Here is a 23,025-nt window from a genome sequence, read left to right on the forward strand (position 1 = left end):
ATAATTTAAGTGAACTATCGGCATGCATATTAGCACATACACAGTCAATTGTACTAAGTATACTTTAAGTTATACTATATACTTCAAATTGTACTTAAATACTATTTAATGACAACTTAAATATATTAAGTACAAAATGATTTTTTCCAAAATAGCACACTTTAAGTATACTTATGATTAGTAGGGCTTCAAGTACACTCAAGTACGCTAAGATTAAATGTACTTATATTTATTTTTCACCTGTGCTTGTGTGCATATGGCTATGCCACCTATGTGTTCTCATGTTTATGCCTGTATATTGTTACGCTCTGACTGTAAAGCCCCTTTGAGTTTACATGTAATACAAAGTGCCATTGAAGTAGGATTTCCATTTGAGGGCTCATTTTGAAGGCGCTTATAAATTATTTGGGACTCGTGGCCAGTTGAACGTTGATTTTAAGAACTATCCTCCGGATCTGACGGCGACCGAAAGACGACGTCACACACTCCTCCTCCCCTCTCTCTCTCGCTCTCACCTCAGGTTTCTGTCACTGTACATCTCAAACACTCGGAGGAGATGTTCTTTAAATTCCCGTGGAGCTCTCGCCATCTGTCCGGTGTCGCCTGCTGGCATCGGAGCCTGTCTGTCGGGGAGGACTCGGCGGTCCGTGCTTCTAGCAGCCAGCCGAGTGTGCTTGACGTTAATCCTCCACATGCTCATTTGTCAGTCGATGGCGGATGGATGGGCCTTATAGATAGGGCTCGTCTTTTTTTTCTTCTTCTTATTTTAGTATTCTTAATGCAAAATCTGGGTAAAAATTTTTTTTTTAAAAGGCACTCCGGCACATAAATTGCAACTAATAATCGTTCACATTGTTCGCTTTACTTCCCATAACTGTAACCGCAGTTACACGGCCACTCTTCTTGCAGAGCTTGTTAAAAAAAAAAAAAAAAAAAAAGATTCTAACAAATAATTGACCCATCTAGTTTGAATGAGGACATTATCGTCGGGGCATTTCCACTTCGTTCTCCATCCTCCAGCTCAGCTCCTTCTTTTGTGCATTTAATTACCAGCCGTGATGTATAAGCGTGGCCTTTTCCATACGAGGTGTTGCGAGACAATAACTACCAAGCATGGAACTTCACTCTCTCCCCACTTCTATTATAATCTCCTTCCTCTACTTTTCTGTAATCGCATGCACTCCCCTATTAGAGATAACATGACCTTTTTGTGCGTTGGCAGTTTTCTCGCGCGACCTTTAGGAGTGAGGCGGAGTGAGAACAGCTGTGGGTCGAGTGGAGCGTAATGTGGGGCTAAAAAGGGGACGTGATCACAGAGTGAGACGAGAGAGAGAAAGAGGGAGAGAGGGGCCATTACAACTCTTTGTCTTCAACTGGAAAATGAGGAGATTAGTCAACCTTCTTTTTTGTATGTACGTGCGAGTGTAGCCGGACTCCTCTGACCTCATCTCAGATCACACCTTGTTTCACAAGAAATCTGTCACTTTCACTCTTTCGTGATGTTCCCTCCTCATCACGTCATCTTTGCCACTCATTGGTTCTGGACGGCTGCCTTTTAAAAAAAAAAAATTCTCACCAGCTCCATCACCCATTCAATTTGAGCTCTCCCTCTTTTGTGATAAGCGTTGTTATTTTTTATTTATATTTTTTGCCCGCTGAAACCTAAGTGGTGAATAAGCAGTCGTTATTTATACTTTTATTTCCAACCCTCATCTGAGAGAGAATGTGTCAGCGTTCACTTATCCTCCGAGTATTAAATATAGATTGTGTTTCATCCCCGCTAAACGTTTTACTCTCAGAGATGATTGACGATTACATTGAAAGTCATTTTCAGAGTAAGCATACCTCTAATATGCTAGGGCCTTGCTTTGTGATGGTGGTTTATGCTCAGTAATGATGTTTTGGAGAAGAAGAGAAAGTATATGTATTTTGCAAATGAACTGCAGTTCCTCAAATCGCCACTTGAGGCCGGCTCCAAAAGCGAGTCAATCTCTATAGAACCACATGTTAAAATTGGAAATTTTTACAGCAGAAATAAACTGAATGGAAGTTTGAATTATACTCACTCAACAGGTTAAGACTTTGAGTTATTTATAATTAAAGGCGTGGCCTCTTTAAGTGACAGGCGGGTGCCCTACCAGGTCGCTAGCTGCTATATACGGCCGTTGCATCAGCATGTGGCCATCTAACCGCTGTCTTTGCCTCTTTCTGGCTCCCTCTTCTTCTATGTGTGGTTGTTCATGCTATTTACAAAATGATTTCCTTTTCCCTTTTTCTTTTTGGTCTTTTCATTCCCCAAGCTACCTGCAGATGTGTGAATTAGCGCCACACAGAAGGAGAGAAAACACAAACGCAATCAAGATCCACACTGCCATGCCATGATAAAAAGAATCGTTGCTATTGTTTGATGGATTGTCCATTCACCCTTCACGTCCTACAGATCCCCCTGTGGGACTGTGAGCCACTGTGCCAGCCAATAACGACACCGCATGGCAGCTAAGCTAGCGTTACCAGACGACTAGTGTTACCAGACGACTAGCGTTACCAGACGACTAGTGTTACCAGACGACTAGTGTTACCAGACGACTAGCGTTACCAGACGACTAGCGTTACCAGACGACTAGCGTTACCAGACGACTAGTGTTACCAGACGACTAGCGTTACCAGACGACTAGCGTTACCAGACGACTAGCGTTACCAGACGCTAGCGTTACCAGAACGACTAGCGTTACCAGACGACTAGTGTTACCAGACGACTAGTGTTACCAGACGACTAGTGTTACCAGACGACTAGTGTTACCAGACGACTAGCGTTACCAGACGACTAGTGTTACCAGACGACTAGCGTTACCAGACGACTAGCGTTACCAGACGACTAGTGTTACCAGACGACTTGATTCAACCTTTATTCAATGGGGGAGATTCACCGTAAGAAGCCTGCAAGCACTCCTCCTCTGCCGTATCGCTCTGTTTTGAGGGGGCCTTGCTCAAGGGCGCCTCAGTTGGTGGTAACGAGGGAGGGACAAGTGCTGCTTTTTCACTTTTCCCCCTGCCCAGATTCATCCTGCCGGTCGGGGGAACCGGCAACCCCTTTCCGGTCACAAGCCGGCTTCTCTTACCTTTCGACACCTACCCTTTTAAGGTTCACATGCCTTGGTGTCCCGCCATGGCATGCGTTTGCCTGGTCTTACGTCTTACCACCGAAGAAGTTGTCTACCTCAAAGCCGGAGCTGACTGGAAGTATTGATGTCCCGAAGTAATGAAGCTGCACTATAATGTAAACAGACAATGGAAAGATACTCACAGTTTCACATGTCCATTCTACCCAGTGATACCGTAAAGTGTGCCAATTTTGTTTTTTTCAAACCACATCTACGTTGTATGCACGTCGCATATACAGCATATGAACGCATACAAATATCTGCACACAAACACACAAACACACACTCTGCCAATGCATACAGAAAGGGGAAAAGAGTATTCCCCAGTTGGATGCTACGACATATCATTTTCATTTGGATCGTTCCGGTGTTCTCCGCAGCGCCGTGTGGTTTTTTTTGTTTGTTTTTTTTCTTAGTGGGAATGATTGCAGCGCGGTGGAAAAGTACAGAATGGTAATGATATCCTCCAGGAGAAGTTCCAGCAGGCGCGGCGATAATCATTTCTACAGGATTAAGTCCTGACCCACATCAGCACCGGCGTATTAGCATTCTGAGAGAGTACTGCGGCAAGATTCCACACCGACTAAAAAACGGGCCGCAGTTAATGCGACGGGAACGAGGACGGAGAATAGGAGCGTGGACACGGAGCGAGTGGGTTTGAACAGCGAGGAAGAGAGAGTCGGCCACGCGTGTTTTGGTTTATGATTTCTGGTGCGCCTCATTTGCATCGTGACTCCTGCATTGAACAAGGGACGTATCTGTGGAGTGTCCCGTCCTGCAGAGAACTTCAGATGAACTTCATTTTGAATTTCATTGATTTTTTTATTGATTTTTTCAAATTAATTTGTGTTGCTTCTAGCCATTGAAGGCGTGTGAATGCGTCTCGGCCTCGCCACCAGTTGGAGGACCAAAGAGTGTTGTTTCTTTTCTTTTTTTTCTCTCCGCCAGAACAAGATCAGTCAAAGGAATCGCAAAATATGGACAAACAAGCAGAGGTGTTATGCTCAGTAGCGCCTCGAGACATTTTTTATTCAAAATATCAAAATCAGGGTTTGTGAATTCAACAAAATGAGGTCGGAAGATGTTCCTCTCCAGGACTTTATGAACTATTGAACAATCTGAGAAGTAAACAGCATTCTTTGATATAATTGCTCACGGCTCATGGATACATACAGCCTGAGGTGAAGGGTCCCGTAAGGCCTTGCTCAGCCTTATACAGGCTCTCAAAACAAAAAGGTTGAGAAGCTCCCATTTTGCCCTATCATATTCTCTCTCACACACACACACACACACACACACACACACACACTCACTATGCACCGCTGAATGATCTTGCGTGGTTTCGGTGACGCAGTGTTGGCAGGATGTGTGCAGATGCTGAGGTCCTCTCTTTAATATTGTTTTTATGTCTGTTAAGGAGAGCCATGTAAGACATAATGTACAAAGTGCCTTTTTTATGTGGAAGTGTAATACTTGGAGTGTTTGTCTGCAGTATTTAAGAAAGTGTCCTTCCCTAATGAAAGACATCTCATACAACGTGTTGGAGAACAGAGCTGTAGGGGGAGCAGGGTTTGCTTGTCAGGGATTTTAACAAGCGGTTCGTAGGCAAGAATGGAAAAGAGTTTCATATCCGACTTTCTCTAAAAGCGGATTCTTTCCTGCTCGAGGGTCATTTAAAGTTTTCATATCGGAGACTTTTTTATAATCTCAACTAACGCTTTTTATTATGAATCCAAAGATAGTATGTGAGTCAGCAACACCTCTGTGTGTGTGTGTGCGTGTGTGTGTGTGTGTGCGTGTGTGTGTGTGTGCATGCATGTGTGCGTGTGTGCGTGTGTGTGTGTGTGTGTGTGTGTGCGTGTGTGCGTGTGTGTGTGTGTGTGTGTGCGTGTGTGTGTGTGTGTGTGCGTGCCTGTGTGCTTATGTGTGTGTGTGTGTGTGTGTGTGTGTGTGCATGCATATGTGTGTGTGCATGTGTGTGTGCATGTGTGTGTGTGTGTTTGCGTGTGCATGGCGTGTGTGCGTGGTATGTGTATATGTGTGTGTGTGTGTGTGTGTGTGTGTGTGTGTGTGCTTGTGTGTATAGACTCTTGCAGCTGATTCTGCCTCATTTGGAGATATTATTATTATCTATACAGAGGAAATAATTGTTCAGATGTGACCCGAGCATACATTGTATTCTGCATTTCGCCACACACACACACACAAAGGCACACACACACACACACACACACACACACACACAAAGGCAAACACCACCATGATTGTGTGTATTCGTATATCTCAGGGCCTCTTGTCTCTGAAATGAATTACCACGCGGCCTCACTGGTAATACCTGTCTCTTTATGGAATCAATTAGAGTCCACCATAAGGCACAGCTTCTGTTGTCACACACAGAGTGATCACTCACACTTTCCCTGAGCCCAGCGGACCGAGGATGAATCTAGGCTGCCGTATAGTTTAGTGTTGGAAATGGAACTTATTCATCCTTTAAAGATGGCACATTGCGATAAGTGAAGGTGTGAGTATTATTTATCTCTGAAGATGGACTTTCCTGGGTTTTTAATATTTAGAGTATTCACTTATTTTGCCGTTTGAATGCTGCCCGTTGACATCATTTCTGTCAAATATGTACTGTGCACGTACCATGTACACGTACCATACTGCTGAAATTAGTGTAATCTTTTCAGTGAACAACAAAACAAGAAACCAAAACAATCAAATTAAGCATTTTATTTAGCATCAAAATGAATAACGTTATTTTTCATGATTACAGTACAAGCTAACATGCTAGTTTGAGTTTCCACAGTGACGACTTTCTACAAAGCATGATGGGAACAACAACAAAAAAAGTGATATAAAAATTTAAATTATAGGTAAAAATTAAAAACAGAAGTGAAACTTGAAAATGTCATTGATATTGTTGCATTTCATCCCAGAACGAAAGAGAAGAATGTCCAGATACGTGTAGAGATATTTACTAAAAAAACACCTTTTAATAAAAATAAAAATAGTTAAAATGTATATAGCATAATATAAGCTATCCATGTCTTTGACACATATTGAATCTGCCAAAAGACTGTAAAGGAAATGAGTGAGTTAAAAAAAATATGTCTTTGAAATTAAGCTAAGGGTGCGTAACACCCAAGTCATTAATTAGCAATATGTTAATTACTGTCAAGGTGAGAAACCATTAAATGTATGAGAGAAAATAAACTGCTTTAGAAGACTTGAAGAACTGAACTATCAGTTTCAATACACACAGTTAGGTAAATTATATCAAATCATGGATGCAACAGAACTTTCTCAAACTCAACTGCAATAAATCTGAAATACTCATCACCGGCCCGGACCTTCTCTCAACATTGATGGCTCCATCGTCCACCCAGGTCCGCAAACCCCCCACCCTCTATTTCCACACCAACCACATCACCAAAACTGCCTTCTTCCACCTCAGGAACATTGCACGCCTCCGGCCCTCCCTGTCCTCCGCCACCACGGAGATTCTCATCCATGACCTCATGACCTCCAGACTTGACCTCTTTGGCTCTGCCAACAAAATCCTCAATAAACTTCAGTGTGTTCAGAACTCTGCCGCTCCACTGCTCACCTCCACCCTCCAACCCCTGCACCCTACCTGCTAATCCCTGCACCCTACCTGCTACCCCCTGCACCCTACCTGCTAATCCCTGCACCCTACCTGCTACCCCCTGCACCCTACCTGCTAATCCCTGCACCCTACTTGCTAACCCCTGCACCCTACCTGCTAACCCTTGCACCCTGCCTGCTAACCCTTGCACCCTACCTGCTAACCCCTGCACCCTACCTGCTAACCCTTGCACCCTACCTGCTAATCCCTGCACCCTACCTGCTAACCCCTGCACCCTGCCTGCTAACCCTTGCACCCTACCTGCTAATCCCTGCACCCTACCTGCTAACCCTTGCACCCTACCTGCTAACCCTTGCACCCTACCTGCTAATCCCTGCACCCTACCTGCTAACCCTTGCACCCTACCTGCTAACCCTTGCACCCTACCTGCTAACCCCTGCACCCTACCTTCTAACCCTTGCACCCTACCTGCTAACCCCTGCACCCTACCTGCTAATCCCTGCACCCTACCTGCTAACCCCTGCACCCTGCCTGCTAACCCTTGCACCCTACCTGCTAAACCTTGCACCCTACCTGCTAACTCCTGCACCCTACCTGCTAACCCCTGCACCTTACCCTCCACTACATCACTCACTCTGCAGAGCTTCTCCAGTTTTTTCCTTTTTACCCGAAATGTTCTGTTTTTTTGGTTTTGTTTGCTCCTTGTCTTTCTATTTAGTTTTGTTATGTTTGCCTATGACTTATGTAAATTGGGCTAACGGTTAGCCGCTAACCAGTTGGTTTTAGCTGACAGTCTGTTTGCATGTGAGTGCTGCTTTCTGCTCGTGGATAAGCCATGAAGGCACAGCGATCTTTTTTGTGTTACTATAGAAACCAGATCCAGAGTTACATTCTTTTAAAGTAATGGTCCTCGGGGACAACAGCAGAAAAAGTGAAAAACAGGATATGATGTATTGCGTTTTGAAGTTGTTTGAAAAATAGGGTCCGAGACCCGTCTGGGGATCATCTAGAGGATTTCTCTGTGAGATTTACCTGATGGTGTCACAGCAACAGCGCAGCAGAACTTACGGTTATGGTGAAAGTGACAGAAAATAATTGAGTGATGAGTCATCACTGTGAGGATGTGTGCAGTGCATCTTATTAAATCTCTTCTGGAGACAAGGGGGCACTGATTGATGCTGAGCTCTCCTCCTGGCATGATGGAACGTATGTATTCTGTAGGTACACACACACACACACACACAAATCAAACACAGCCTGCTTCTCACAGGAAATCATTGCAGTAATTAACACACTATCCTGCTTCCTAGCTCCCTCGACGCCACTCTGATTGGCTGAAAGTCATCCTGAGAAGCGACTCCGCACAGTTCCCACAGGTATTTTTGCCACAGAGTACAATCATCCCAGTGCTTTGTGAGTAGCAGGGGGACATCATCAGCCCGTGTTAGTGTGTAAACATGTTGGTTTTCCCCAGCGCCCACGGTCCCAGTGTCTCCAGCCCACTTGGCACAAGTCATTTGTCAGCCTTGATTTAGACGTATCAACGCGTGGCGAAACCTGCGTTTTGCCGGACACGCTTCTCGGTGTGTTGTGGCGACGGTGACGTGATGGAGGGGACCGCCTAGAGATTGAAACCCGGGAGGAGATGACGCAGGAGGAGGGGGGGGTAAGAGAGAGGTGTGAGACAAAACAGAGGGGGAAAAAGGAAGGATTGGAAGGAGAGGTAGAGCGGCGTACGCGTCTACCTGCCGTGTTGAGATTTCCAGGGTGAGAGCGCGGCGAGGACGGGGGTGCCGGAGGTGCGATAAGACGCAGAGGTGTGGGGCAGGGGGGTGAAGAGGTGAAGAGGGGCCGGCACCCCTTTGTGCTACAGAAAGGAGGTGTGTGTGTGTGTGTCTGTCTGTAGAAGAAGGAGAAGGCAGAGGATGAGGGAAAAAAAAGGCCGAGGGGGCTCGGAGTGATGTTCGGAATCGGAAAGATAAGCCAAAGCTTTGGTTGAGGGGAAATAGCGAGATAGCTCCCCAGAAAAAAAAAAAAGGTTAGCTGCAGAGAGGAGGGGCGACGTATCTGGAGGAAAGAGAAGAGACACAGAGGGTCTCCGTGTTCAGGAAGTAAGGAGATGTGATCTTTTTTTGCATGGAGAAAAGAGATGAAAGAGAAATAGTGAATTAATTCCTTAGATATGCTGTTCTCAAGACGGAGTGTGAGTGTGTGTGTGTGTGTGTGGGGGGGGGGGGGGGGGGGGGGGGGGGGGGGGGGGGGGGGGGGTTTTGTAAAGCTCCAGAGGGTTTTCAAAAAAAAAAAAATGTTTTAAATCACAATTTGCGCAGTTATTACATTTAGGTGCAACTGGCATGAGCAAGTCTTGTTATCGCTATTAAACTGCAAATCAGTATAATTTACCTTCATGTTTTTTTTTAATTAGGCCCATTTCTTGTGGTCTGGATTGGTGTGATCCACTATATTTCTCTTTTAATGTCTCTATTGTTGTGACATGGTTTCATATGCGCGTTTGTTAATAATCTCAGTCTCACAGTAATTGGTAGGTGTGTTTTATTTAAGAAAAACTAATAATTATACCCTGAACATGCATGAATTAATTTTTTTCCAGAAACGTGCAGATTTACTCATTCATACTGTAAATCACAGAAGGACTCATGTCGACGTATATCATGTATCATCATGTTTGCAGGATGCGATAAACAACACTAGTTGAGTGCAATGATGGTTACGGCTACAGCTGAGGCTCATGGGAAAACAAAATATGTATCTCTTAAGAAACAAAGTTACAGATTTAAAACTATCGCGGCTTTAATAAACCCAAGGAACATCAAAGACGTCGTCGTCAAAAAATGAAGCTCTAAATGTAAATTCAGTGTTTCAAACTGCCGTGATTAGCCCTAACTGATCAAAACTAATGTTACATCTCAAATTACAAGAACAACAATAACAAAACCGCTTCACTGAATTGAGTCCATGTGGATAACGCTCCAACGCAGGCATCCGGGGATGATCGTTATGGTCACAGATCTGACAACATGAATCAAATACAATGTTAATTGAGCGGTCTATAATTAGATGAGGGTCCTTAGTGTTTCAAGGGAATAGACAAGAAAGTGTCTCCTTTTATTTTGAAAGTACGGGTGTTCATTTTTCTTTCTGTTAACAAGAAGTGAGATGACACAAGTGTGTTTGAACAGGGTTACAAGCCCTGGTCTGGGTCGTGAGCTCTGGTCTGGGTCGGTGATCTCTGGTCTGTGTCGGTGAGCTCTGGTCTGGGTCGGTGAGCTCTGGTCTGGGTCGGTGAGCCCATGTCTGGGTCGGTGAGTTCTGGTCTGGGTCGGTGAGCTCTGGTCTGGGTCGGTGAGCCCATGTCTGGGTCGGTGAGTTCTGGTCTGGGTCGGTGATCTCTGGTCTGGGTCGGTGAGCTCTGGTCTGGGTCGGTGAGCCCATGTCTGGGTCGGTGAGTTCTGGTCTGGGTCGGTGATCTCTGGTCTGGGTCGGTGAGCTCTGGTCTGGTCGGTGAGCCCATGTCTGGGTCGGTGAGTTCTGGTCTGGGTCGGTGAGCTCTGGTCTGGGTCGGTGAGCTCTGGTCTGGGTCGTGAGCCCATGTCTGGGTCGGTGAGTTCTGGTCTGGGTCGGTGAGCTCTGGTCTGGGTCGGTGAGCCCATGTCTGGGTCGGTGAGTTCTGGTCTGGGTCGGTGAGCTCTGGTCTGGGTCGGTGAGCTCTGGTCTGGGTCGGTGATCTCTGGCTTTGATTGAGTTAGTCTGGCCTCAGTCGGTATTCTGGCCAATAGTCGCCTAAGTCCGTATAAAATGGGTAGAAAGATAAAGTCGCATTTATTTAGTTCACCATCCCATAATCACCCACAGGGCCTCTCGTTGTACAACGGGCCTCTGTCTTCCGCTTTCTCGGACAGAGCACCAATTATGTCATCAAAAAGGGACGATTAGCAAAGCAAAAAAGGGGGGGGGGGCATGAACTACCTGTTCACCAAAGGCTTTAATTCTTACCGGTAATTAAAGGCTGACATACCCCTGATGGATCATCATGGGGGAGGGGGGGGGGGGGGGCACAGAACAAAAGGGGAGAAGGAGCGACAGAGAGGGAAAGAGAAGCAGGATTCTCCTCCTGTTAAAAGCTCTCAGGCTTGTAATGGTAATTAGGGGCTTGTCTCTGGAGAGAAGGGGGGGGGTGCCCACGACTCTTTCATGTTCTCATTGCCCTTACTCATTCCTACACTTATACTCCCCCCCCTCCCCACCCCCCTTCCGCAATGCAGAGTAAAAAGTCATCTTCAGTTCAGCCTCCTGCCATTGCTCCACATCGGCTCACGGCTATACGCCACATCTTCACACGCCGTAGGGCTTATTCGCAGGTGTAACTGTTTTAAAAAAAATACGAGAAGTTGCTATTTTTACGGTTGTGTGCATCCAGAATTTCGATTTTGGCCCCCTCCTCCAATTAAGAGCCACCGAGGACCCCCCCCCCCCCCCCGATGTGGCACGCTACCATGTCTTTCCTGTATTTCCCGGTGATTGGAATGAGGAATTCGAAGAGGGGTCTCTAGGGGGACGTTGTTGACGCCGACTTTGCTGTCGTCCAAACGTCGTTTCTCGATGCTCAGGTTCTTGTTGCACAGCTCATCTCACTCCCTTGCCCTTGACTAGAACGCGTGTGTGTGTGTGTGTGTATTGCGTAAGTGGTGCGACTGTATGATTGAGGGGTGAATCTGAAGCTTATCACAATGCAACATGCACTGGGGGATTTCTTCACTGGCACTTTCCATACCGATCCATCCATTTTTAAACCACGCAGATGGATGCGCCTCCCTTTGCTACACCGAGCACACACACACACACACACACACACACACACACGCAGCCGTAACATATTGAAAACAATCTAAAATACACCACAAAGTACCACGATAGTTTGAAATACCTCTCGGCATGTTGTCGAAACCCACCCGTGTGTGTCTGTTGTTTGCTCTCTTATCCTTCCCGTGTGCAGAGAAAGGATTACACGGCGCTGCGTGCACTTTTTTTTTCATGCTTGTTTCACACCTTGTGGGGGGAAGAATCATGACTGACAGGACTTGTATCAGATTCCCTTACAGCGATATCCTCTTTACAAACACAATTTCTCCACTCTCTCTCTCTCTGACAGACACACACACACACACACAGAACAATATGCACACACACTTTCTGTGCCTGGGCCATTAAAATGAATGCTTAATATACCCAAACTCTGACATTACAGTCTCTGTCAAAAGCAGGGCTGTAGAAATAACTCAAAGGACTTGTGCATTAACTTTCCCCCCGCGGTCAGATGAAAGGTTATATATGAAAAAGGAAATTTCTCTTAATTATTACATTCATAGCACCGTCTTAAAATCCTATTTGACGGAACGTTTTCATCTGAAATACATCAATGCGTCACTCGTGCTCCGACCAAAACCTCGAGCGGAGCCGCGAGGGAGGCGACCGGCTGCCATCGAGCAGAGGCATCGAGCGATTGTCTGAAAATAGCGACGAAGTGGTCGTAGCTCAGGAGGAGGAAGAGGTATGTTTACGTAAACGACTGGGTTCTCCCAGTTCAACATGTTAAGACGCCACAGCATCAGAAGCAGACGATCGTTTACATTTTTATCGCGCTTCTTTTTCTGAAATAGTTGGTTTACGATAACCCTAAATTTGGATGGGTATACTTGACTCCTGACTAATCTTTTTTTTAATTTTTTTTTTTTAGTAAAGCGAAACGAGTCTACGAAAAGGTCACGGGGATTCCTGCACCGGGGGGGGGGGGGACCAAATGTCACGACAATCCGGTGGTGGTTGAGATATTTCATCATCCAGAGCTGCTGGCGTGGCTACAAATGACAAATAGCTCAATAAAATTGTGTTTTATTTATTTTTAAACGATTAATAGAAGGCTGCCAAGTAATTAGACGAATATTTTCAATTTGGTTCATTTGAATACAATTCAACAATGCTGTGAACAGCTGGTTCAATTGAAAGCAAAACAACATGACAAACAAATGACAATTCCTCACAATCGAGTAGTTATTTGTTTTTCTAGACGATGCTCAATAATTGATGTTTCTGGTTGCTTCCCTATTTTTGAGTGTGTGTTGTCACACTGGTCTGCTATGCCGTGCATTGGAGCTATCGTTGAAGCCAATCACCACGGCCCAAGAACCTCATTACACAAGCACAAGGGGAAAACTTCCACTAATTCCACCAACTTTAATGAAGGAGTAATAGCATGTGTTTTATTTTTACACGTCTCGCCGTGTGTCTGGACGGGATCTTGGGATCTTTATTTTCACCGTATGACATCGTCTTGTAATCAAGCACGCTCTTAAATTTGTTTTGCCCCGAGACGGGATGGAAAAAAAAAAAAAGGGTGGGGGAGATGATGCACGCAGCCGTTTCCCTCGGCAACCCGGTGGTTTTCGGATTAGTCCTCAGAGTGATGACTGGTAGGAACGGGCAGTCCCGTGATGGGATGTTAATAAGAGACTTCTTTTCTCATTACATTTTCTAATAATGATTTTCACCATCAAGTGCAGAAACTTTTTTTTTACCCTTGACTCTCGACACCATCCTGCATTTTGGTGTTCGTCGGGATGATTTGGTTTTTGGGGTGCGCTTGATTTTCCACACACGGCGACTCCCAACTCGCCGTGTTTCGATGTCACGCTTTGATATCGTGTGCTTTGTCAGGTGCTTCCCAATTTCATTTTAAAAACAATACACCAAACACTCAAGCTTGCTTTGGTTCACATGAAACTTCCAGCTCGTGCAAAGTGCTCTTCGGGGCCGACTCTGCTCCCGAGCAGCGACACGTGAAAGACAACGGGGGCCTATTCAGTGGGTTCTAGGGCGGGGAAGGACGAGACAGCGATGACATTGACGTGCACGTGCGCGTCTGTTCATTTATAATCGTGCTTTTGTACGCGCGACGGTTTATTGTTTCATTTTTTTTCTTTTTTCTCCTGCCTTGTCTGTTCATTCATCTGCCCTTCTCGTCGGCGTATCTGTCAATCTCGCTGAGCGCCCGTGCATCTGCAGACCGTGTTCCTCTCCTCGGGCTCGTGGACTATTCCCTGCGTGTGGATCTCAGCGGCGGCTCCGTGGAGCCTTATTATCCCCAAAATACGGTCAAACACGCAGCAACCAAATCAAACTCATGACCCTCTGTGGCACCCGTCATTTTATAGGCTCTCACTCACTTATTCAATCAGTTATTCATTCATTCATCTGGCCATGCAATAAAGAGAGCTAATATAATATATGTGTTTTATATATATATATATATATATATATATATATATTTAAAAAGAATGTATTCTTTGGAAAGGCATGATGTGGTTTTCTGTTTATGTTCTTATTAGGCGTGAATGCACTTATTGTGGGTGCATGGTGAGCATCTAAAGCTCTGAGCCCAAAAAATATGATTTACACCAGCTGTCCGTCGGTCTTTTATATATTTTTGACACTTTGGGTGTGCGAAAAGAAAATTAGCGCTTTTTTCGAAAAAAAAGAGTAAGATATAAAGATCGATGGTGCTCCCATGCTTTTATGGAAAATAAAAAAAAAAGGCTGCCAACCAGGTAGCTTAGCTTAGCATAAAAGCTTGATGTCCAATACATTTACACGCATATTCTGTGTTTAACGTGAACAAACAAAAGTGTACAAAATGTTGTTCTCATAGGAGGTTTATGTGTGGGATTATTTCATGACCAGGAAGTCAGTGTGGAACAGCGTGTGAATTAGTGAACGCGTATGTTATCACACTTTTCATATACTTACATGTAAGATATATATGACAATTTTAGTTCGACCCATCCGGTGACTTGGGGGTTCAATGTCTTGCACAAGGACACCAGTGGCCGGGGGATCGAACCCCTGAGGTCTTTTTCCTGCGTGGATAGCATGAAACGTGTGTGACTCGTGAAGTTATGTTACTAAATGTTTAAAAAAAACAACAACATTGAGATGGGGGACGTATATCTGGGAGCTCAAGTTGTTGTTGCTATAGCAGAAAAGTCTGGTCCTAAACTTTTTATCTTTCTGAAAACAAAGCAGATGCCTGGATTTTGAGGCTACAGTCGCTAGATATGATTTCACTAAATGACAAAACAAAAGAATAAACTGCACGTACAGCTCTGCTTGAGAAGAAATGTGTGTCTTGTCATGCTTAATAATAATAATAATAATAATAATGCATTTAATTTATATAGCGCTGTTCGCGGTACTCGAAGACACTTTACATAACATAAATATAACATCCTAAAAGCTAAAATAACTCAAATTACAGGTAAAACAAATAGGGACTTTGTCAGTTGCTCGGACCCTAATAAATAAAAATAATAAGAACATAGGGCCGACAAGCACACATTAAAAGCAGTTCTGAACAGGTGGGTTTTGATTGGCGATTTGAATACGGAAAGATCAGTGCAGAATATATCGACTCTCAATATGCCGTTTGCAGTTTTCTGTTATTTTCATCTGCCGTGATGAGTTATTGTTTGCTTTCAACACCACAAAACGAAGCCGGAAAGCAGACTGAGACCCACCTTGTCAAGCGGACCGGACTTGATGGCTCGGTCCGCACCGGGGTTCAGTAGTTCCAGACCCAGCACAAACAAAACAAACGGACCCCAGACAGTTAAAACCGAACCAGAGCACCAAGAGAGGCGCTTAAAATCTCATTTCCATGAGGCGCCGTGACCGACTCTCAGCCGGGGGGGGGGGGGGATGTCAATCACTCAGATTACATGGATTTGTTCCACACCCACGCATGCGTGAAGAGGCAGAAACAACACACAGCGACGTGCACACATATAGACACACACTCATGGAAACACTTAATCATGCTCCTGTGCTGCACGAGGCTCACAGTCGGGATATTCTTCACACCGCTTCTTGCCAAGTCTGGCAGCGGCACTTTTATTGATTAGTGAACTTCAAAAAAAGTTTTTACCAAAAGAATATCAGAGATATGTGAAAATATATCAGATTGAGAAAACATATATATTAGACTATATAAAACTAATGTTTGGTAAAAATGCCAAACATTACATTGCTCCTTCTTCTTAAATGTGAGGATTTTATAGTTTTTTCTATGTCTTTTTGTGCTGAATATATTTGAGCTTAGGACGTGTATATAATATACGTCCTAAGCCTAAACCCAAATATATGTGTATATATATATAATATATATATATATATATATATATATACACATACATATATTTGGGCTTAGGACTATTGGTTGGACAAAAGAGACTTCTTCACATTGGGCTTGAGGAAATTGCGATGGATGTTTTTTTCACTATTTTCAAAAATGTTGAGGCCAAACAATACTTTGATTGATCGAGACAATATTAACCGATCGAATCAAAGGCATTGTGCAGGTGCAGCCCTATATTATATATTTTCCAAAGTCGACACATTGTGAAACATCTCTTTCTAACAAAAACATATTATTGTCAAAATGACAGGTTAGTTGTGTTTTCACCTTTACCGTCACTTTTAAAGGTGGATAAAAATGTCCTTATTGTTTTAGAGTAGCTGGGAAATTAAACAAAATAAAATGACTTATCTATCTACATATGGAATACGTTACCTGTAACTGTGCAGACAGGTTCTCATGCACTGTTCCTACTGACGGTTCTGTAAAGTTATGTATTCCGTAGTTATAATAAAGGTATTAACCCAAACCACAATCTTTTCCTTAACTTAACCAAGTAGTCGTGTTGCCTTAGCAGGTCATGTGCTCGTGAGATGTCATCGGAGCCATTGCGAGAGCGTTAGTGAAGCCAGGTGAGAAGGACTCGCTCTCACGTGAGTCTCCTCCTGGAACAGATGTTTCACTGTGTTCTTGTGTTTTTCTTCCACACTGTTCTCTTAAAAAGCCTCTCTGAAGCCCACGGTCACAATTTAACTTCCCTTTGTCTTTCCTCGGCGTGCCGTGACGCTGTTTTTTATCTCAAACTTACTGTACTCTCCGATTTTAAAATCAGCCAATAAGCACTTTAATTATCGTATGTGTTTCTTCTATTATGGTGCCCGAGGGGGTCGCCCCCTTAACTCCTTCACACACACACACACACACACACACGCTCGCATCATTAGGACTGACTACAGGCTGCCTGGTCTGTCTGTGCACGTGACCGCCTCGCCCGGTAATAACTCGCCCTCAAGATCAGTTAAAGTCAACGCCGTTTCTTCTGAGTTACCAATGGTTACAAACTGCTCTGGGAGTAATAATAGATCATCATCATAATAATAATAATGATACTGCTGTGCAGTTTGACAGCAGGAGAGAACAGATTTAACTTGATAGTGTGAGGAACTGTTCACCCTCATTGTTCCAGGTTCCTGGTTAATAGCCTTTCCCCACCATCTGGCTCACACTTCAACCGACTTGACATCATAGTAGCGCGCCGGCTCAGAGGCTAACGACAGAGTCGTGCCAGATATTAATCACGGGGTGATGTGTTTTGCGTGCTGTAAAAGTGCAGGTGCTCTGTCGTGTGTTTCAACTGTACACCTGGAATGTTGTTGGGATAAAGAGAGGGCTCCAGAGGGATGGCGATGCCACGTTTAACATAGGCGGAAAGAAAGGGATCGGAGATACTATTCATAATGGAGATGTAAATGAAATAGCGGTCATCGTTGCCCTCAATTCATCTCATTTATGATATTACATCACTATAAGAGACGTCTCTGTGAAGCTGAAATGGAGCTATGAACTGTGACAAACAGCAGCCCTTAAATTCTCAAGAGAAATCTGCATTCGAAACGCCACAAATCCACGACGACACCTCCACCCACACAACCCTAAAACACGCACCTTGTTTGGGGGGGGGGGGGGGGGGTTCTTCTTCGAGTCACAAAACAAAAAGATGTTTTGTTTTTGCCCCCCAAAAAAAACCTTGTACATCGTAATCGTAAACCCCGAAAAGAGTGACATCATCGCAGCACGCAGAGCAAAAGAAAGAGACGCTTCATTCAAGCTTCGAGGGGCACAAAGAGTGAAACGACCAACGCGACACAACGTCCAGCTGTCTCAAATGTGGCAGGTGTGACACACACACCCAGCCCACTGGTGTGTGTGTGTGTGGTGTGTGTGTCGCGGCGGAGGAACTAACACAAGTGAGCCGTGAGGGAGTTTTTTTGGGGGGGACGGGGGGGGGGGGTGGGGGGGAGGGGGGGGGGTGGGGGGGGGGGGGGGGGCGGGGGGGGGGGGGGGGGGGGGGGGGGGGGGGTGCTGCACTTTGGATTAGAATAAGACAGCGTGAGGCCTTCGACAATTTCCTGCGATTCCCAGAGAGCTCAGTGGAGACTTCCTCTGCAGGCAGCATGACATTCCTCGTTTGCAATTGATCTGTGGGATAAACTAACCGCATGGGGGGGGGGGGGTTATAAATGCCGAATCCGTCTCACACAAAGAGACGCATGGTTTGCACATCATGTACTTTGCACAGTGTGGTTACCGCTACACAAACGATGAAGTACGACTCACACGGTTAAGCGCCGCAACCTGTGCATGCGTGCTGTAGTCACATGAAGGAGGTTTCCTATTTTGTAGGTGCGGCGTGTCGCCTTTGTAAAGCCCCCGTTCTGTGCACAAATACCAAGCTGAGAGTGGCTGTTGAACTTTTGGAAATGTCAGCTGCCGCATCCTTCGCAGACAATACCGTCAGTTCATTCCTGGGTGTCCTCCTGTCCTCCTTTCCCCTTGCCCGGCCCTTACAACTTGCCTTGTGCCGAGAGTGTGACCTTCTGGAATCTTTTGAAGCCGCGTCTGGCTTGTGGGCAGAAGGAGGAGGGGAGGGGGGATAGTTCTGAAGACGTGTGTTCCTGCCCGGGCCCGTGGAAGAGAAAGATGCAGAGTTGTTAGCGGAGGGGGGGAGGTAGAGATTATCCTCAAAAAGTAAAATACAGTAGAACTTACTCAAAGTTATTTTTGAGGCTGTATTAAGTGCTATAGTTTACCTTCCATTCCCCGCCGGGAGCTGTCCGTGGTGCTGAGCAGGATGAATGAATACATGCCCCCATACCAGTGCAGTTTACCTTGCTCATGAACATCCTGCTGTGAAACAGGGAGAAGTGTCTCCTTCATGCCCCGTCATGCCTTTCTCCCATCGGCGACAGCCCCCCCCCCCCCCCCCCCCCCCCCACACACACACACACACACACACACACGCTTTACAGTACGCGCTACGCTCATCTGTGTGCCGTTTACATGTCGCTGTGCGGTTCCCAGAGAGGCATCAGCATGCGATTGCCGGGGGCCACTTCAGAGGAATGCAAAAAATAACCATGTGCTCCATCTTTTATGTTCGCCCAGCCGAACACGTGCATAGTTCATGACGGTGCATCATCTTCTTTGAGTCACAAAACAAAAAGATGTCGGCTCCTCGGTGACGATCGCTTCTTTCTCTTTTTCCCCCCACATGTGGACTCACAACAAACTGCAGTTGTTGACTCTCGACTCGCCTTCATACCCCGGCAGCGGCTCTAAATACAACACTGTTACTGTCAGCCTCCTCTCACTTTTTTTTTTTTCACTCACTCAGCTCCTTGGTATACTCCTGATCTCCACCACATGAAATCCCGTAAGCGCCAGCTTGAAAGACTCTGCAGGAAAACTGGTTTAACAGTCCATCTCCAAGCCCACTCTGACTACCTTCAACAATACAATGACGCTCTCATCTCAGGACCACCTACTACTCACACCTCATACACGCTGGCTCCTCCAACCCAAAGGCTCTCTTCTCAACAATAAACAAGCTTCTCAAACCCAGGGACAACACCTCCAAATCCTTTACAGTCGACAAGTGCAACTCTTTCCTTTCATTTTTCAATACAAAAATTGATATAATTTACAGCAACCTGAAGACCTCACCCGCACTTTCCATTTCTCCACCCCCTCTCCCCATATTCACCCCTCAGCCCCTTTCTCAGTTCTCCCCTGTGTCCCCTTTGGAGCTCTCTTCATTCACAACAGGAATGAGAAGCTCCACCTGTATTCTGGATCCCATACCATCTACTCTCACCAAGGAATGTCTCCCAGCCATTGCTCCACTCATCATAGCAATAATCAACTCCTCCCTCAACTCCGGCTCAGTCCCCGACACACTTAAACTGGCTGCTGTCACCCCCATCCTCAAGAAACCTGGACTCGACCCTGAGACATCCTCTACCTGCTCCCTCTTGGAAACATCATACGTCATCACGGTCTCCTCTTCCACTGCTACGCTGATGATGTCCAGCTCTACATCTCCACAAAAGCCATTACCACTGCTACTCACTCCACTCTGACAAACTGCCTCACTGACATTAAATCATGGATGCAAACCAACTTTCTCAAACTCAACTGTGATAAATCGGATATGATCATCATCGGCCCCAAATCTCTCACCAAAACCAGTCACAACTTCTGCCTCAACCTTGACAACTCCACTCTGTCTCCCTCCCCTCACGTCCGCAACCTCGGAGTCATGTTTGACAGCAACCTCTCATTTGAACATCACATCAAACAAATCACCAGAACCTCCTTCTTCCACCTAAAACACATTGCCCGTCTCCGCCCATCACTTTCCTCATCTGCTGCTGAAACTTTAATCCACGCCTTCATCACCTCCAGAATTGACTATTGCAATAGTATTCTTTATGGCACATCTTCCAAAATCCTAAACAAACTCCAATACATCCAGAACTCTGCTGCTCGCCTGCTCACCCACTCCCGTTCCCGTCATCACATCACCCCTGTTCTCCAGAGCCTTCGCTGGCTCCCCGTCCCACAACGGATCCAATACAAAATCCTTCTCCTCACTCACAAAGCCCTCCATAATCAGGCCCCCTCCTACCTCACCGACCTGCTCCACCACCACACTCCATCAGGCCCCCTCCTACCTCACCGACCTGCTCCACCACCACACTCCATCCCGTCAGCTCCGCTCCTCTGATGCCGACCTCCTGTCCATCCCACATAGGACCAAGCACCGGACGTGGGGTGACAGAGCCTTCTCCATATCTGCCCCCTCCCCTCTGGAACTCTCTCCCCAAACTCATCCGAGACTGCACTGATCTTTCCTCATTCAAATCGCAAATCAAAACCCACCTGTTCAGACCTGCTTTTAATGTGTGATTGTTTTTTGTTTTTGTTTTTGTTTTCTTATCAGGGTTCCGAGCGACTCAAAGTCCCTATTTATTTGTTTTATTTGTTTTACCTGTATTTTAGCTATTCTTATTTATTTATTTTTAGCTTTTAGGATGTTTTAATTATGTGAAGTGTCTTTGAGTATTATGAAAAGCGCTATATAAATTAAATGCATTATTATTATTATTATTTTGCCTTATTTTTCCTTGGTCTCAAGGGGGTTGGGGTGTGTGTGTATGGGGGGGGGGGGGTGATGTAGGCAGCTCTTGAGTGCCCTCATGTGTTCATTAGTGTTTACTTGCAGCTCCTTACACAGTGTGCGTGTGCTATTGGCACGAGCAAATACTTACATCATTTTGTAGGATATGCACAAAGAATTGTCAATGCACACGTGGTCCAATATCTTTATGTGTGTGTGTGTGTGTGTGTGTGTGATGCGCACATGAATTCGCACATCTTTCCCACGAACTATACGGGACAATGGAGCGTGACAAAACCCTCCTGTTGTCTGCTTGCCTTCGCAGGAAGCGCTTTGAACCTGACCTGCCGGGCGTTTTTCGGCTACAGCGGCGACGTCAGCCCGCTCATCTACTGGATGAAGGGAGAGAAGTTCATCGAGGACTTGGACGAGGAGCGGATCCAGGAGAGCGACATCAAGTAAGGAAACACTGGATTTCACAGGATGGCGTCAATGAGGAATTAATAGTGCACTGGTAGACGGTTGATACCAATGGTTGTGCATGTTTTAGCCCATTAACCCTTTTAAAAAGTCATTATTTAATCAACTTAACTAAACAGCATACCCAAGCTAAAAAGGGTGTATCTTCTGCAACCACAAGGTCTATTTGATTGATTTGGGTGTTAAAATAAACACTTATATATTGTTCAGATGTGTCTAATACCATTATATATGTTACTGGTTAAGAGTAAATGAAGATGGCACACACCACAAATGTAACTCCAAACTCCATACCAACTATTTTACCAGAAATGTACGTTGCCAGATTTCCAAGCAGCTGCTTGTTTCCATTTATTTTGTTATGCGAATACGTGAATCGTGTTTCCCATAATCATTCATTCATTTTGACGCCATGTTAGTTGTTTTTTTTTGTCTAAAGGACTGAAAATTGCACTGTAATTGTGCACAGTAGCAATATGACTTGCGTATATCACACACACACACACACACACATATAGCGAGATAATAATCTACTGATGTGAAGAGGGAACACACACACACACACACACACACACACACACACTACCGAAATGGGAATTTGAACCATGGGAGTAAAACTATTTATTAATTGCATTATAAAGTACAAGCTCATAGTTCTGAACACTGTGGCCTCAATGTGGCGTTTTACACATGCACAGTGTCGTATGTCTCATATTGATTATTTGTCCCATGCCTCGTTGCGTCGACCAGCCGCGATGTTTTAAAAGTCGAGCCACGTCTGGCTCCACTCAGGTCCTCGAGTCTTCAAACTATAACTAAAAATATGAAAACGATGTGCAGGTGGTGAACTGTGCGTCGTGATTAAGTCCCAAGTCTCTGCAAAATGTTTTCGAATATGAAATGAGTTGAAACCGGTAGCTGACGCAGTTATTATGTAAGCTGCTGTCCTTTATGAACACATATCTGTGATGGCTGATGGGTTTGCTTCTCTTGCTCTCTTTCTCTCTCTCTCTCTCCATTTTCAGAAGTTCAAATGGGGAATATTGTGTTAAGTATTGTTATGTAAATAAAACACAGATATTTGTTAGTGTCTTGTTGTCGCAGGGTTTGAATATTTATATTATATTTATATTAATTTATTTAATATAGTTTTTTTTTTTTTTTTAGATGAATAGTCTTGAGTTTAGACAATAAATCTGGGAAGTTTTCATGTGAATCATATTGTGCGTTACGTATATATTTTGTCTCCATTGAAGTTGTTTTGTTGGGAACCGATCAGTTTGTTTCTCGCTTTCGAAACTTTAAATTTGTAAACTGTACATTTCTTTCACGCACGTCCCCCCCCCCCCCCCCAAAAAAAAGATGCTTCTCCATCTTTTATGGACCTCAC

At 45.0% G+C, this 23,025-nt stretch overlaps 1 protein-coding gene across 1 annotated transcript in view; it reads left to right on the top strand.

Annotated features, from left to right (window-relative positions):
- il1rapl1a (interleukin 1 receptor accessory protein-like 1a) overlaps positions 1 to 23,025 on the top strand; it is a 167,320-nt gene that overhangs the window by 133,933 nt on the left and 10,362 nt on the right. The window contains exon 6 of the mRNA XM_034561803.1: positions 21,481 to 21,613. Within this exon, the coding sequence (XP_034417694.1) occupies positions 21,481 to 21,613 (133 nt within the window). The remainder of the gene's footprint in view (positions 1 to 21,480; positions 21,614 to 23,025) is intronic.

The sequence above is a fragment of the Cyclopterus lumpus genome, chromosome 21 (genome assembly GCF_009769545.1).
Source record: "Cyclopterus lumpus isolate fCycLum1 chromosome 21, fCycLum1.pri, whole genome shotgun sequence".
Lineage (NCBI taxonomy): Eukaryota > Metazoa > Chordata > Actinopteri > Perciformes > Cyclopteridae > Cyclopterus > Cyclopterus lumpus.